Below are 13,722 nucleotides of genomic sequence, written 5' to 3' on the forward strand. Positions count from 1 at the left end.
CTGGTTTGCTAATGATTTAATCAGTGGGAAATTTAGAGTATGCTTCAGAGGAAGAGGCAATACTGCTTTAAGTATATGTGTTTTAAGTGTATTACAAAATCATCTATTCATTTAGTAACTCATTAGTAATCTGTTCATTAAGCACCTACTGTGTACCAGGCACAGCTGCTTTCAAAGAATACAAAGATGAATAGCATATTTTGTCTGCCCTGGAAAAGAGATTTTAATGTACTGGGAAAAACAAACCTATAAACTGCTGATATAATATAGCGTAAATACTAATAAGGTAGGGCTGTAAACAAAATGTTCCCTTGGAGAGTCAAGAGAGACTTTATCCGTGAAGTCTCTTTTAGGAGATGGTACTTAAAGTATGAGGGGACTTCCCTGGTGGCACAGTGGTTAAGAATCGGCCTGCCAATGCAGGGAACACAGGTTCGAGCCCTGGTTCAAGAAGATCCCACATGCCGCGGAGCAACTAAGCCCATGCACCACAACTACTGAGCCTGCGCTCTGGAGCCCGCGAGCCATAACTACTGAGCCTGTGCACCACAACTACTGAAGCCCACGTGCCTGGAGCCCGTGCTCTGCAACAAGAGAAGCCACAGTAATGAGAAACCCGCACACTGCAACAGAGTAGCCCCCGCTCGCCGTGTGCAGCAACAAAGACCCAACACAGCCAAAAATAAATAAATAAACAAACAAATAAATAAATAAATGTATAAAAAATAATAATAAAGTAAGTATGAGGAAGAATAGAAATTTTCCTGCAGGTAAAGAGAAGAATGTCATTGCAGGCACTTAAAGTATTACGATCAACCAATTCAAATCTATATATAAAACGTTTTAAAGTAACAGTTAATACCAGTTAATACTAATAATACCTATTAATTTACAGAAGAAGAAAGCACTAAATGGTGGAGATCATTCAGGTTCTACAAATTCAGTGACTTCTCTTAACCCTGTGAAAGAACATGGTGTATTGTTTGAATGCTCACCTGAAAACTGGACTGATCAGAGAAAAACACCACCAGTTATGGCTTACTGGGTAGTAGGGTAAGTGGAAAAAAATATTAAAAAGTGACAGAAAAGTGGTAATGGAGATAACCATTTTCAGATATAGGCATGGAATTATTAATCTAACTATAATATTTTAATGTATTTTAGAATTTTATTTTATTTCCTAAGTATCTCCTTTAAATTGCTCCCAACTCTTTTTCTGTTAAAAAAAAAAAGAAGAAAACTTATTCAGTTATCTTACAAAATTGTATTAGTCATACACTAAAAGGTAATGAGTCCATACTTTCACTGCTATTTCCTTCTCTCTGTCCCTACTTCTTTTCTTCCCTCTCTCCTTTCTTTCCCTCCTCTCTTCCCCTCTCCTTCTCCTACCCCCAACCAACTACAAGACCCTGCCCTCCCTGGCCCCTGCCCACCTGTCTGTTTCCACCTCCTGTCACTCTCTTCCTCCGTCCACTGTGCACAGTCACATTGGATGGGGGATGGTCTGCTTCTTCACCTTTGCATATCTGGCTCCTGGATATTCAGACCAGTGCTAGCATGCCATCGCCTGTTAAAGAGACAAGCCATGATCTCTTGCCCACATTAAAGTGGCTACTCGGTTATTCTCTGTTCTATCACCCCTTTATTCTTAATTTTCTTGTTTGTTTATGATCTTTCTACCCCTCACTAGAATGTCAGCTTTATGAGGTCAGGAATTGATCTGTCTTGTCCACCACTGGCACCTGCAACAGCACCTGGCACACGGTCACTTGATAAATATGTAAGGATTTAGTAAATGGAGCTGTGCTTGGCAAAATGTGGTGGTGGGTAGGTGGACTGAAAAACACAAAGCTAAACACAGTCATTGCATCTGATGGTCTTACATCTAGCAGAAGAAATATGAAACATGCTTAAATACCTATGTATATATGGATGCATATTCTATGGAGATAGAGAGAAAGATAGCTGGCTATATATAGTAAAGTAGGTAATACAACCAAACACTCTGGGAATTCTGAGGAAGGGGGGGAAATCTAAGCTGAGATTATAAAGAAAGGCTTAGAGGTTCCATTGATCTGCTTTAGAAAATGAATTGGATTTGGATAGAGCATTCTAGGAAAAGGATGGTATGAATAAAGATCCAAACAAGGGAAATCATAAGGCATGGCAGTGAGTAGACTGGTTTGTTAGGATGGTAGGGGAATGGCATGTGCAAAGATGAAGTGAAAGATCAAGCTGGAAAGCTAAGTTAGGACCACTGCAGAGAGCCTTCAATTCCTGACTAAGGAATGGAATTTTGAGGGAAATATTGAGCCACTGACAGTTCTTTGAGTTGCGGTAGAGAATTGGTGGAGGAAGGAGCACAGAGTAAGGTGGGACTAATGTTACTGGACACCTATCATATAGTACTAAGCTGTATGACAAACACTTTACAAATGTTATCCAAAGCAGTAATTCCCATGTGCTGGTCCACGAGATTTAGAATCACCTGAGTCACTTATTAAAATCAGAGATGCCTGCATCCCACCCCAGACCTACTGAACTATAATCTATGGGAGTGGGACTCTGTATGTTTAGTAAGCTCACTTGTGATTCTGATGTGTAACCAACCAAGTTTGGGAGCATCAGCATGATCAAAACTCAGTGTAGTGTGATCAGAGCTGTGCTATTGGAAGATCAAGCTGGGAGCAGCAAATGAAAATGGTGTGGACACAAGAGAGAATAGAGATAAGAAGACCAGTTAGGCACACATGCAGGTGTACAGTGGAGCCTTAACTACATTCACAATTGGAATTGAAAAAAAATCAATAGGTGTTGAATTATGACGAAGCTGATCTATGTAGAATAGAGAAATTTAAGGAAGTCAGGCAGAACTACACCTGATTTAAATGGCTTGATTTGTATACATTAGTATTGATTAAATAGACTAAAATTTTTAACTCTTTAAGACAATCAAAGTTTCAATGTTAATCCCAATTCAATGTCTAATAACTATTGTACTTAGAATGATGGTACACCATTGGCTGTATTGTAATAATAATGACTAAATTTAATACTTTAAAACTGAGGGACATGATTATACATATTGATAAAATAGGCTTTTTACACTCTGGAAAAATAAACATAATTGACCTAAGGCATATATTATTTATTTTATAATAAATCTAGCTGCATTTCCCCCTACTGTAGATTTAGATTAGTGGTTTTGAATTTACTACTTATTCTTTCAGAAACAAAAAAATTAAGTAAAATAAATTGAAGCATTGGAGTCTTTTTCCTTTGTTTTTTTGTTTTTGGAATTTCTGAAATGAGTGTGTTCTTTTCCTCTACAGGAGGCTCTTTCTTCATCCCAGACTTCAAGAACTTTACGTCTGTTTTCATGACTCAGTCACAGAAATTGCCATTGAAATGGCTTTTAAATTGTTCTTTGGATTAACCTTGTAGCTGTGTTTTCTTGATGTATAGCAACACTGTGCACAGACCATAAAGTAGTGTTAGAACTGCTGAAATCCATTCACAAAGAGATAAGGTTTAACTTCTTTCCACTATTCAATACTGAACATAAGATTGTTAAAGACTGAGATGATATGCTGCTGGATTTGATGCACTAAATCTTATTGTGAGACTTTTGAAGAAGATACTTGATCAAAATATGAAGAAGGGATTGTTAACTTATTTCCATTTTGGTATATACCATTAATTTATTTACTAGTTTGAAATAATGTGATGTGTTTTATGTAAAATTAATATAGGAATGTTTATCTGGGAAAAATACCCAATTCGTTGTATATTTTTCTCAAGACTAATATTGATATCTGGCGAAACAATCATGAAATTGGGAGGCGGTGACCAGGTTCTGTAACTGATTAGTGCTGTGACCATGAGCAAGTTGTTGTACCTCTGTGAGCTCAGAGTTTTCATGTACAAATGAAATGATTGCTTTGAGGTGTCTAAAGACCCTCTTAAGTATAAAATGTGCAATTTTTTCCCTCTTGCTTATTGTTTGGTACCTAAATTTGTAATGTCCAAGTACTGATTCCTTCTTAGATCAGATACTTTTCTTTAGTTTAGGTGTTTTAGTAGATACCTCACAATGGGGGAAGAGAGGAGTGAAAATTAAACTTCTTTTTTTATTTATTTGATTTTCTTTACTTTTCCAGGTCAGTTCTATTTTGACTAGGATATATTTTTTTTAACTATTTGTCCATAAACTTTCATTGTTTTTCTCTTTGTTGAAATATATTCAGGTATACACACATTTTATGCAAGTTCATGAATTTTGGGAAAGTTGTATGTAAATATTTTTTAAAAATCTAATCATGTTGAAAACACTGAAAAAGTTGACTAAAGAAATTCTATGGCGACTTCTTTTGTTCAATACAAATTTTTGCCTTACAAATATGGATCATTATGTATTGGGTTTTCCCAAAGGGGGACATTTTAATGAACGATAGTTTACTTGACTTTGAGTAGAGAAAGAAAAGTACTAAGATGAGAATTTTCATTGGCTGTCAGAATTTGGTGGATTGAAAGAAAGGAAGAACACGACAATTCTTAATTGACATTTACCCAGTGGATTCTACTGAAGTCTCAGATGCCCCCAAGACTTTATAATACTGGGTTCTTTCTTCTTCAGGACTTAACTTTGGAAGGCAAATTATGTCAGCACATCTAAAGCCAGTCCCTGCCTTTCCCCTACCTCAAACGTGAGACCTCCAGCTTACTCTGAATTAACTGCAAAATGTAGTCGATGCACCATTTGAAACATCTGGTCTTAGAAGAAACACTATTATCCCTCTGTCATGAGTTTAAGAGATTTTCACCCAGGCGTTTAAGATGCAAACCATTATACTTGTCCCATTAGTGACTTGTGGGCCTTAATTTTGGCATTCAAAACAGGGAAAGAAACTTTGGTTCTTGAAATGTAGAAAATGCCTTGCAATATCCTCCCCCTTAAGATTATAATATTGGTCAAATGGTAGACAGACTCTTTACTACTGTCTTAGGACTGCTTGTGTACATATATAGGTATTGAGGTATTCTTTAAAAGTATTTAGTAAATGTCTTAAATTTCTTGATATGTCCTCCAAAACACCATGAGCTATTTTTAATACTGAGAATTATTCATAAATGCAGCTATTGATCACCTCAGATTTTCAAACAGACTGAACTAAGACTTGGGATTTTACCATCAGGACCTTTTTGTTTCATTTAATGAAATTTTGGTTTGTTGGACTGCTTTCCTGGTGTCAAAGAATCATGAGACCACCATTTAATAACTGAAATAAAAAGACAAAGCAGACTACTGATGGTAATAAGGGCGAAGTCATTTGCAACATTGTAGATGTGCTCTGTAATGACCATGTTGCAGAGACATTGCACTTCTAAGAAATAAAACCAAACATTATCTTGGCTTTTATCTCTAAATGGATATCAAAATAAGCATTATAAGTAAACTTAGCTGCCCATTTTTCCATATATGTTCAGATTCACATCTGAAAGTAGATCAGTCTGATTATTAGACAAGAAGTGCCTATCTGCCATTTTATTAAATAAAGAGGGACAAAGAATACTTTAGCAGATATAGAAACATTCTTAAGTTGGAGTTTATTAGCATCCTGCAAAAGTTATTTTTTACCAAAGACTGTAACGCAAAAGCCTATATAACCAGCATTAAAAAAAAAAAAAAAAGTGCTGTCTTACCACCATCATATATTTTTTAGCCCCATGAAATTACATTTTAGCTTCTAACCCCTTTCTCTTTCTTTATCGCTCTTTTGTTTGTTTCTTTTGGTCAGGTTAGAGAAGAGAATGTTTCTTATTTGTGCCAAGGGACCCTTGATGTTGATGCATGCTGGCAAGATAGTAAATTTGCAGTGCCTGCTTTTTTATATTTCTAATACAAATGGGAAAAGCTATGAAATCAGTTTACTAGGTTTGTCCACTTTGAACATTCTTGAAAATAATATTGTGATTAATCATGTGTTGTCTGTTTGATTTCCTCTAAATAGTGCCTGGCATATGCTGTGTGCTATAAAAGTGTTAGCTGCTACTACTACTACTACTATTACCACCACCATTTATTATTATTATTATTAAATATCCATTGGTTGAAAACCATGGAGTCAGCTAAATCATACCTTCTACTGTACAAAATTTTGGAAAGCTAAGAAAAAGTATTCCACACTAAACACTTTTAAAACAATGACTTATATTTAGGATATTTTAAAATATATTATTGAATGTTACTAAAACTTTAATCTGTATACTAAACTGTGTGGAAATAATTTAATTTTGTAGAGTTGTACTTCTATATTCTATATAATTGAAGATATTTTTATACTATATTGATAGTTTTTAATAAAGATGGTTTAGAGGTTTGTTTGCAGTTGTGTTGCCTTTTTGTCCATTCATCCTACAAACATTTATTACATTTCTGCTCTGTACAAAGCACTGTTCTGGATGCCAGAGATACAGCAGTGAACAAAACAGCTAAAAATCCCTACCTTCATAGAGCTTATGTTCCTGTGGGAGAGGTAGGCCACAAATAAGACAAATAAGTAACTATGTTGACAAAAGCTAAGAGAAAAAAAAAAAAGTGAAGCAAGAAAATGGGATACGAAGTGTGGGAGACAGGGTGGCCAGGGAAAGTGGTGCTGAGGTGATCCCACATCTCAAGTAAGTGAGGAAACTAACCAAGCTGATTGCCAAGGAAAGAAGAGTGAACAGTGCAAAGGCCCTGAGACTCTATACTTTTAATATCAACATATAAATCACCAGAACTTTTTTCATTCCCCAAATCAGTAAATAAAATACAATGCAGCAAATTAAAATAAACATTTTCAGCTTTATCTATTGAAAAGAGCTGATTCAGAGCTCTTAATAGGGTTAAAAAAAAAAAAAGCTACACTTCTAAGTACTTTCACTTTTGCTGTCTCCTAACAAAGAATACATGTCAAAAGTAAGCTAGAGGATATCATAAAGGAATATGCTATGAACATGTCAACTACGGGGTCAAATGTCAGGGGAGAGGGGCAAGGGAGTCAAGAAAGGAAGGGACAGAAAATTGCCCTGGGAAGCAGCAGAAGACTTGATTTTGCGGCCTCCGAGATACTTATGTTCCCTGTGACCAGAGATGGTTCCGTTGACCTCTCTTGGCACCTTAAAAAGACAGTCTGGCTTGGAGTGTGATTCAGGCAATTCACCCTTTAAATTTCTCCCCAAGTCCTCTGAATTACCTTAAAAGTGAATGAAATGTTTCATTTTTCAGATTTTTGCAGATAAAATGCCCATCATTTCTTGAATTTGTAATGGGTTTCACAAAGGATTTTGAAGTCAACACAATGAGAAGACTTTAAATATTTCAAGCTAGGAATAATGATTAATGCAATTGCTTCAGAAAGATTAATCTGGCAGCAGCATGTAAAATGTAGAGAGACTCAGGCTGAAAAACCAGTTGAGTCAAATAAGCCACCATGGAAAGGAAGGTAGCACCAAACATGGTACCAGTAGGACTTGCCAACTAGCTTTATGTGAGGTAATCAAAATAGTAACAGAATTCCTGCTCTGGAATCCTTCTGGCCTAAATATTTGTTTTTTTATTAGTGACAAGTACTATTAAAAGTGTTCAGACACACTTAAGATAATAAAGAAGCAAATGTAACCTCAAGTTCAAAAAAGCCAGTAACTCATCTCACATTTTATAGATGTTTTAAGACTGCAAGTCCTACAGAGTAAGAGATGATAAGATGGAATCTTCCTTTATTAGAAACCATCAAACAAGCTGTAAAGAATCAGGAATATATTGTTTTATTAATAATACTAAGACATTATTTGCCTCTTTCACTCTCATTAGCGTACAGTGGAGTTCTCCACCAGCTACATGTTGTGTGATATTGCAGCAAATGGAGTGCAAAAGCAGCTATGTAAATCCGGCTGTCTTTTATTAAGCCAGACATTTAAAAAGACTTTCAAAAATATAAAACAAGGCTGTTCTCACTACATTTTTTTGTTTGAAAATAGTTACTTTTTATTTTAAAATGTTTCTTATGTAGGGGTTTATTATTGTTACTTTAAATGAGTTGATTTTTAAATTTTTCTGTTTCAATTTCTGAAATGGTTAATGTCAACACGTAACACCAAAACAGAAGCTTCTTTGTGGTCTTCAATGTTAAGAGTGAAAAGAGATCCTAAAATCAAAGTTTGTGAACCACTGTTCTCGAACAGGTCATTGATTCTCAACCCTGCACATCAGAATTACCTGGGGAGGACTTCCCTGGTGGCGCAGTGGTTAAGAATCCGCCTGCCAATGCAGGGGACACGGGTTGGATCCCTGGTCCGGGAAGATCCCACGTGCCGTCGAGCAACTAAGCCTGTGTACCACAACTACTAAGCCTGCGCTCGAGAGCCCGAGTGCCACAACTACTGAAGCCCAGGTGCCTAGAGCCTGTGCTCTGCAACAAGAGACGCCCCCACTTGCCGCGACTAGTGGAAGCCCACGGGCAGCAACAAAGACCCAACAGAGCCAAAATTTAATTAATTAATTATTTTTTAAAGAGGAAGAAAAGAAAATACAAGGCTTAAAAAAAAAATCTAAAAAAAAAAAAAAAGAATTACCTGGGGAATTCAAATTCAAATACAGACACCAAGGCTCACTTCTAGATATCCTGATTTAACAGTCAGGACCTAAGCCAATCATCAGTTAGACTAAACACTCACCCACTCCCCACCTTTGAGTGTGCAGTCTGGCTTGAGCACCACTGCTCTATACAGAATTACCAATTTAAATAAAATACAGGGGAAAGAGGAACATGTGTTATGGGGTGCAGTCAGTAAAACCAGACAGTGACTAGACAAACGACCCCTGCTAAATCACACGAGCAGAAATTAAAGCAATTTCTAACAGAAGGTGTAAGGCAGCGGTCCTCAACCTTTTTGGCACCAAGGACCAGTTTCGTGCAAGACAATTTTTCCGAGGACAGGGAAGCTGGGGATGGTTCAGACAGTAAGGCCAGCGACGGTTCAGGCGGTACTTCCAGCAATGGGGAGCGGCAGATGAAGCTTCGCTGGATGGCCCGCTGCTCACCCCCTGCTCTGCCGCAGGGTTCTTAACAGGCGGCGTCCCAGTACCTGGCCTAAGGGTTACCCTGGGAACTAAAACTAAACTCGGTTAATCCCACACAGTTGGTTTATTGCTCTGTCCTGGTTTGGGCTACTAAATTTCCCTATACAGAACTGGTTCTCCCGCGACCGTTCCCGCACCTTCCTGGGTCAGAACCCACTAGCCTCCTCGCCCTGCCTGCCGCAAGGACAGCCCCGCACCAACACTTGCCAAGACACTTTAAAAGACACTTTAAAAGACTTGCACCACGCGGAGGAGCCACGTGTCGGGAGTCACGTGGCCGGCGCCGGGTGGCGGAAGGCGGTTGGAGGCGCCTGCGCAGCTACGCCCCCCCGGCGCGCTGGTTTCCCGGCGTGCTGAGCGCCGCTTTCCAGCCGGGACGACGCTGAAGCGGTCTTTGGCTTCCTTTTGTCCGTCTCTCCCGCTCTCGTTTTGAGCTTCTGCTGCCCGATTTTACGTCCATCGTCCCACCATGCAGAGTGTACCTCCGAAGAAGAAGCTGGAGAAGAAGGCGGAGAAGCAGCTCTTTGACGCCGCATCCTTCGTGAAGGACCTGCTGGCGGGCGGGGTGGCGGCGGCCGTGTCCAAGACGACAGTGGCGCCCATCGAGCGGGTAAAGCTGCTGCTGCAGGTGCAGGCGTCGTCCAAGCAGATCAGCCCCGAGGCCCAGTACAAAGGCCTCGTGGACTGCCTGATGCGGATTCCCCGTGAGCAGGGTGTGTACGCGAGGCCGCCGCGCCAGCCTCTCCCCGCGCCGGGTCAGCTTGCCAGAAAAAGGGGTGCGTGGGCCGGGCGGGGACACTTGCGGGCGCCACGGCCGTGTGTGTCGGTGATGAGTTTTTCTTTGCCTTCGAAAATTCAATTTCTTAACCGGTCTAAGAGGCTCTGCTTTCCCAGTGCCAAGAAGGCCTACACGTGACCAGTCCTGGGGCAGGGGAGACCACCACCTTCTCTTTCTCTGAATTTCTCCTTCGCAGAAGGCTCTGCACCTCCGTGCACCTGTGCCTGGCTCAGGAGGAAAATGGTTGACCTCCCCGTATTGGGGTAGATGCCATCAGGCCCTTGGCTGTATGTTAATAGGTGCTTTAAGTTGCTTAACTATTTGTTGAAATAATACGTTTAAGAGAAGTATTCCAAATATGGAAGCATTGGGGCCTCTCAGTATCTAGTACGTATTCAGTGAAAAGAGGTTCTGTTTATTCTCAAGAACTACTGAAGACCAGGGCTGAGACCAAGGAGGCACTCACGTCTGCCCAAATTTTAGGGGGATGCCAAAAAAAACCTCAGTAGTAGAAACAAATAATATTTTAATGCAGTATATTTAAAAATCGAAATTAATGAGAAAAACCCATGATGAGCAAGATATAAAAATTTTAAGGAAAGTCGGGATCAGTATTAATTTTTATTTTTTGGCGTCAGGCTCTGTCTTTACTTAAAGTTTTGATATTTTGGTTCCTTGCGGAGTTTTTTTCCATTAATATTGAAATGATTTCAAGGAATAGATAATGAAAATGCTTTATTAATCATTCAATGCCCTCCTCTCACTGAATGGCTCCTTAAGTTAGCTAAGTGGATAAGAGGATAAATTGATCAGAAATTTTCTGATATAGCTGGATTCAATTGAAACCTCTATATGAACTCTAAAAAGGAAAGAGGTCTATTTGTATTCTGAACAAGAAGTGAAGTGGCTTCAACTCCAGTGCAGTCCTTTCTTTCACTCCTAAGTCTAGGGCAGGTTACTCTTCCTCCCATGAAAAAGGATTCCTGGGAACTCCGTGGTGGTCCATTGGTTAGGACTCCTCACTTCCACTGCAGGGGGCACGGGTTCAGTCCCTGGTCGGGGAGCTAAGATCCCACAAGCAGAGTATTTCAGGTTGAGGGTAGACTCTTAAGACATCATCTAAACTGTGGATTTAAAGTGCCCATCTGGGAGCTGAGTTTAGATCTTTAATGGTAAGTGAGTGATTCACATCTTCTCGCTCCCATTTATTTTATCAGAACAAGCTTCCCATTTCTCTTTGGAGCAGTAGGAGCCTCTTTATTATTTGCTAATCTGCTTTAAATATTTAGTCAGGTAAAGTTAAATATTCTGGATAGATTGTGCTGACCAGTGCTAAGTCATTTTATATTTTAAATGTTTTTTGTAGTATTTAAACCTAAATATATTCCATATGGCTCTTGTAAATTGAGACCATTATGAATAGTATTCTGGTTCCAGCTTTCTTTAAGCAGAATTTTAAGAAAATGTTTCCTAGTATATACCAGGCCTTGTTATGAGTACACCATGGTATATTCTATGCTAAAAGATTAGTAATTCACAACAGGGATAATATTGCCATCTAGGGGCATTTTTGGAAACTTGTGAGGAATTTTTTGTTTAACACAAAGATAGAGGGGAGTAATCCTTAATTGCAATGATATGAAAGGCAAAATCCAGGGCTGCTAAACATCCTGCTGCTGCTGCTGTACATGGCCAGTCCTACACAACAAAGACTTATCCTGCAACCTCATGACTCAGATCTCCCACTGGACATTCATGTAGCAGTAAAACCTGTTTATGATGATCTAAGCCTAGAAACTAACTCTTATTTACCTATAAACACAAACTGTCTGGGGCAGAATTCTAGTACACAGTGATTCCAGTAATGCAGCTATCTTGTAAGTAGAGGAAAGATTGTACTTTGTTTTATTCAGAGTTTTACTGAGAGTTGTTCATCATTGTGAAAACTCATGTTAGCAGTTCTGTGTGTGATATTTGGTCACCACTTATATCATCTGCATTTTTAACTATTGAATTCATGATGATTGTATAGATATATTTATTAAGCCCTTTTTTCCAAATGTCAACGTGTGTCTTAAGCACAACTGATTCATTATAAATAGAAGCAAGCAGCGGACTGTTATGTCTGTGGTATGATCACGCCTCACCAATTTACTAAGTAATATATATATTTTATAATAAACTTTTCTTTTCTTTTTGTATATAGCAGAAAGGGCATTATATTGATTTTTTTGAACTAGTGAAGGGGTCATTGTCTTTGAATTCTATTTCTAGATAGTAAAGGAAGCATTGTAAAATATTTATTATGTATAGAAGACTTGAACGTGGTAGCGCTGAGAATCACTGTGCTAAATCATTATGGAGCTTTACTAGGCAATCATATTCTGAGGCTGTTATTTTCTGGAATTTACCTTCTGTCTCTTTTGTGAAAGTCAAGATACATTGCAATCTCAGTGTTCTGAAGTTTCTCTTGTTTTTCCTGTTTGCTCGAGTTTTACTGATAACTTTTCCTTTCTTTAGGCAATATGGAATGAGCATAAGAGGCAGTGAATTCAGAAGGCACAACTAGATGCTCTCTCACTATCTTCTTACCTTATGTCTTTCTTTACACCTCAAGGAGAGAGCTCATTCTTCCTCTGAACATAGCTTTAAACATCTCCTTGGGTGTCTTTGATACTTTTTATAAGCTTTCCTTGGCTTCTGAAAGCTTCTGGATTTATCCTGACTAATGCTTTTTTTTTTTTTTTTTTTTAATTTTTTTTTAAATTTTTTTTTATTTTTATTATTTATGGCTGTGTTGGGTCTTCGTCTCTGTGCGAGGGCTTTCTCCAGTCGTGGCAAGCGGGGGCCACTCCTCATCGCCGTGCGTGGGCCTCTCACCATCGCTGCTTCTCTTGTTGCGGAGCACAGGCCCCAGACGCGCAGGCTCGGTAATTGTGGCTCACGGGCCCAGCTGCTCTGCGGCATGTGGGATCTTCCCAGACCAGGGCTCGAACCCGTGTCCCCTGCATTGGCAGGCAGATTCTCAACCACTGCGCCACCAGGGAAGCCCTGACTAATGCTTTTTTTAAAATTTATTCTTTAGTTGGTATTATGACCTTCCAACTTTGTATGTGTACTTTTATTTAGTACTTTTTAAACCTTTATTACACAAATAATGCATGTTTACTATAGAAAATTGAAAAACAGAGAGAAACAAAAAGTTAGCACTGCTAACATCACCACAATTAACATTTTGGTGTCTGTGCTGTGATTTTTTTCACTGAGCAAGCTATGCATCGGTAAATATATTTTAATTAATATAATTGTTTTATTTAATATATTGTAACGTAGGCTTTTAAAGATATTATCTCTAAATCTCATTTTTAAGAGCCTACCAGAACTCTTTTCTCTTTTAGGTATTCCTGGCCATGAATTCATCAGCTGTCTTTAATCTGAAGTTTTCCAAACATATTTTCCTGAAGGCTAAAGCAGTGAGGTTTTTATATCTTGAAGATGATATTTTGGGGTATGGAAAGAAAATGTTAAGTAAATGTGTTATCTCAATAAAATGGGAACATAAACTTTACTGATATTTAGTAAATGAATTGGCACTGGCACCTATGGTTGGCCAGATGTCAGTTATATATCACAGGATGCTAAGGTATCCTGAAAAAAAGAGTAGGAGTTACACAGGGTAAAGGGGATAACGGGTACCCTTACTCAATTATTGTATAATGAACATATTATAGTTTATGTTGGCTCAGTTAAATGGATTTATAGAGGTAATAAGACTATTTGAATATTTAAAATTGTCAAGAATACTATTTGAAATATAGAT

The 13,722-nt window shown here is 38.5% G+C and overlaps 2 protein-coding genes across 7 annotated transcripts in view; both read left to right on the forward strand.

Annotated features, from left to right (window-relative positions):
- Window positions 1-6,388, forward strand: part of INTU (inturned planar cell polarity protein) — an 84,952-nt gene extending 78,564 nt beyond the window's left edge. For all 6 annotated transcript variants that reach the window (XM_082391389.1, XM_082391391.1, XM_082391393.1 and 3 more), the window contains 2 exons: window positions 896-1,053; window positions 3,333-6,388. In XM_082391389.1, coding sequence (XP_082247515.1) covers window positions 896-1,053; window positions 3,333-3,444 — 270 coding nt within the window. In that variant the 3' untranslated portion in view covers window positions 3,445-6,388. The remainder of the gene's footprint in view (window positions 1-895; window positions 1,054-3,332) is intronic.
- Window positions 6,389-9,411: 3,023 nt separating this feature from the next.
- Window positions 9,412-13,722, forward strand: part of SLC25A31 (solute carrier family 25 member 31) — a 29,898-nt gene continuing 25,587 nt past the window's right edge. Inside the window, exon 1 of the mRNA XM_082389795.1 lies at window positions 9,412-9,837. Coding sequence (XP_082245921.1) covers window positions 9,594-9,837 — 244 coding nt within the window. The 5' untranslated portion in view covers window positions 9,412-9,593. The remainder of the gene's footprint in view (window positions 9,838-13,722) is intronic.

The sequence above is a fragment of the Balaenoptera borealis genome (assembly GCF_965194805.1).
Source record: "Balaenoptera borealis genome assembly, chromosome: 4".
NCBI classification, from domain to species: domain Eukaryota; kingdom Metazoa; phylum Chordata; class Mammalia; order Artiodactyla; family Balaenopteridae; genus Balaenoptera; species Balaenoptera borealis.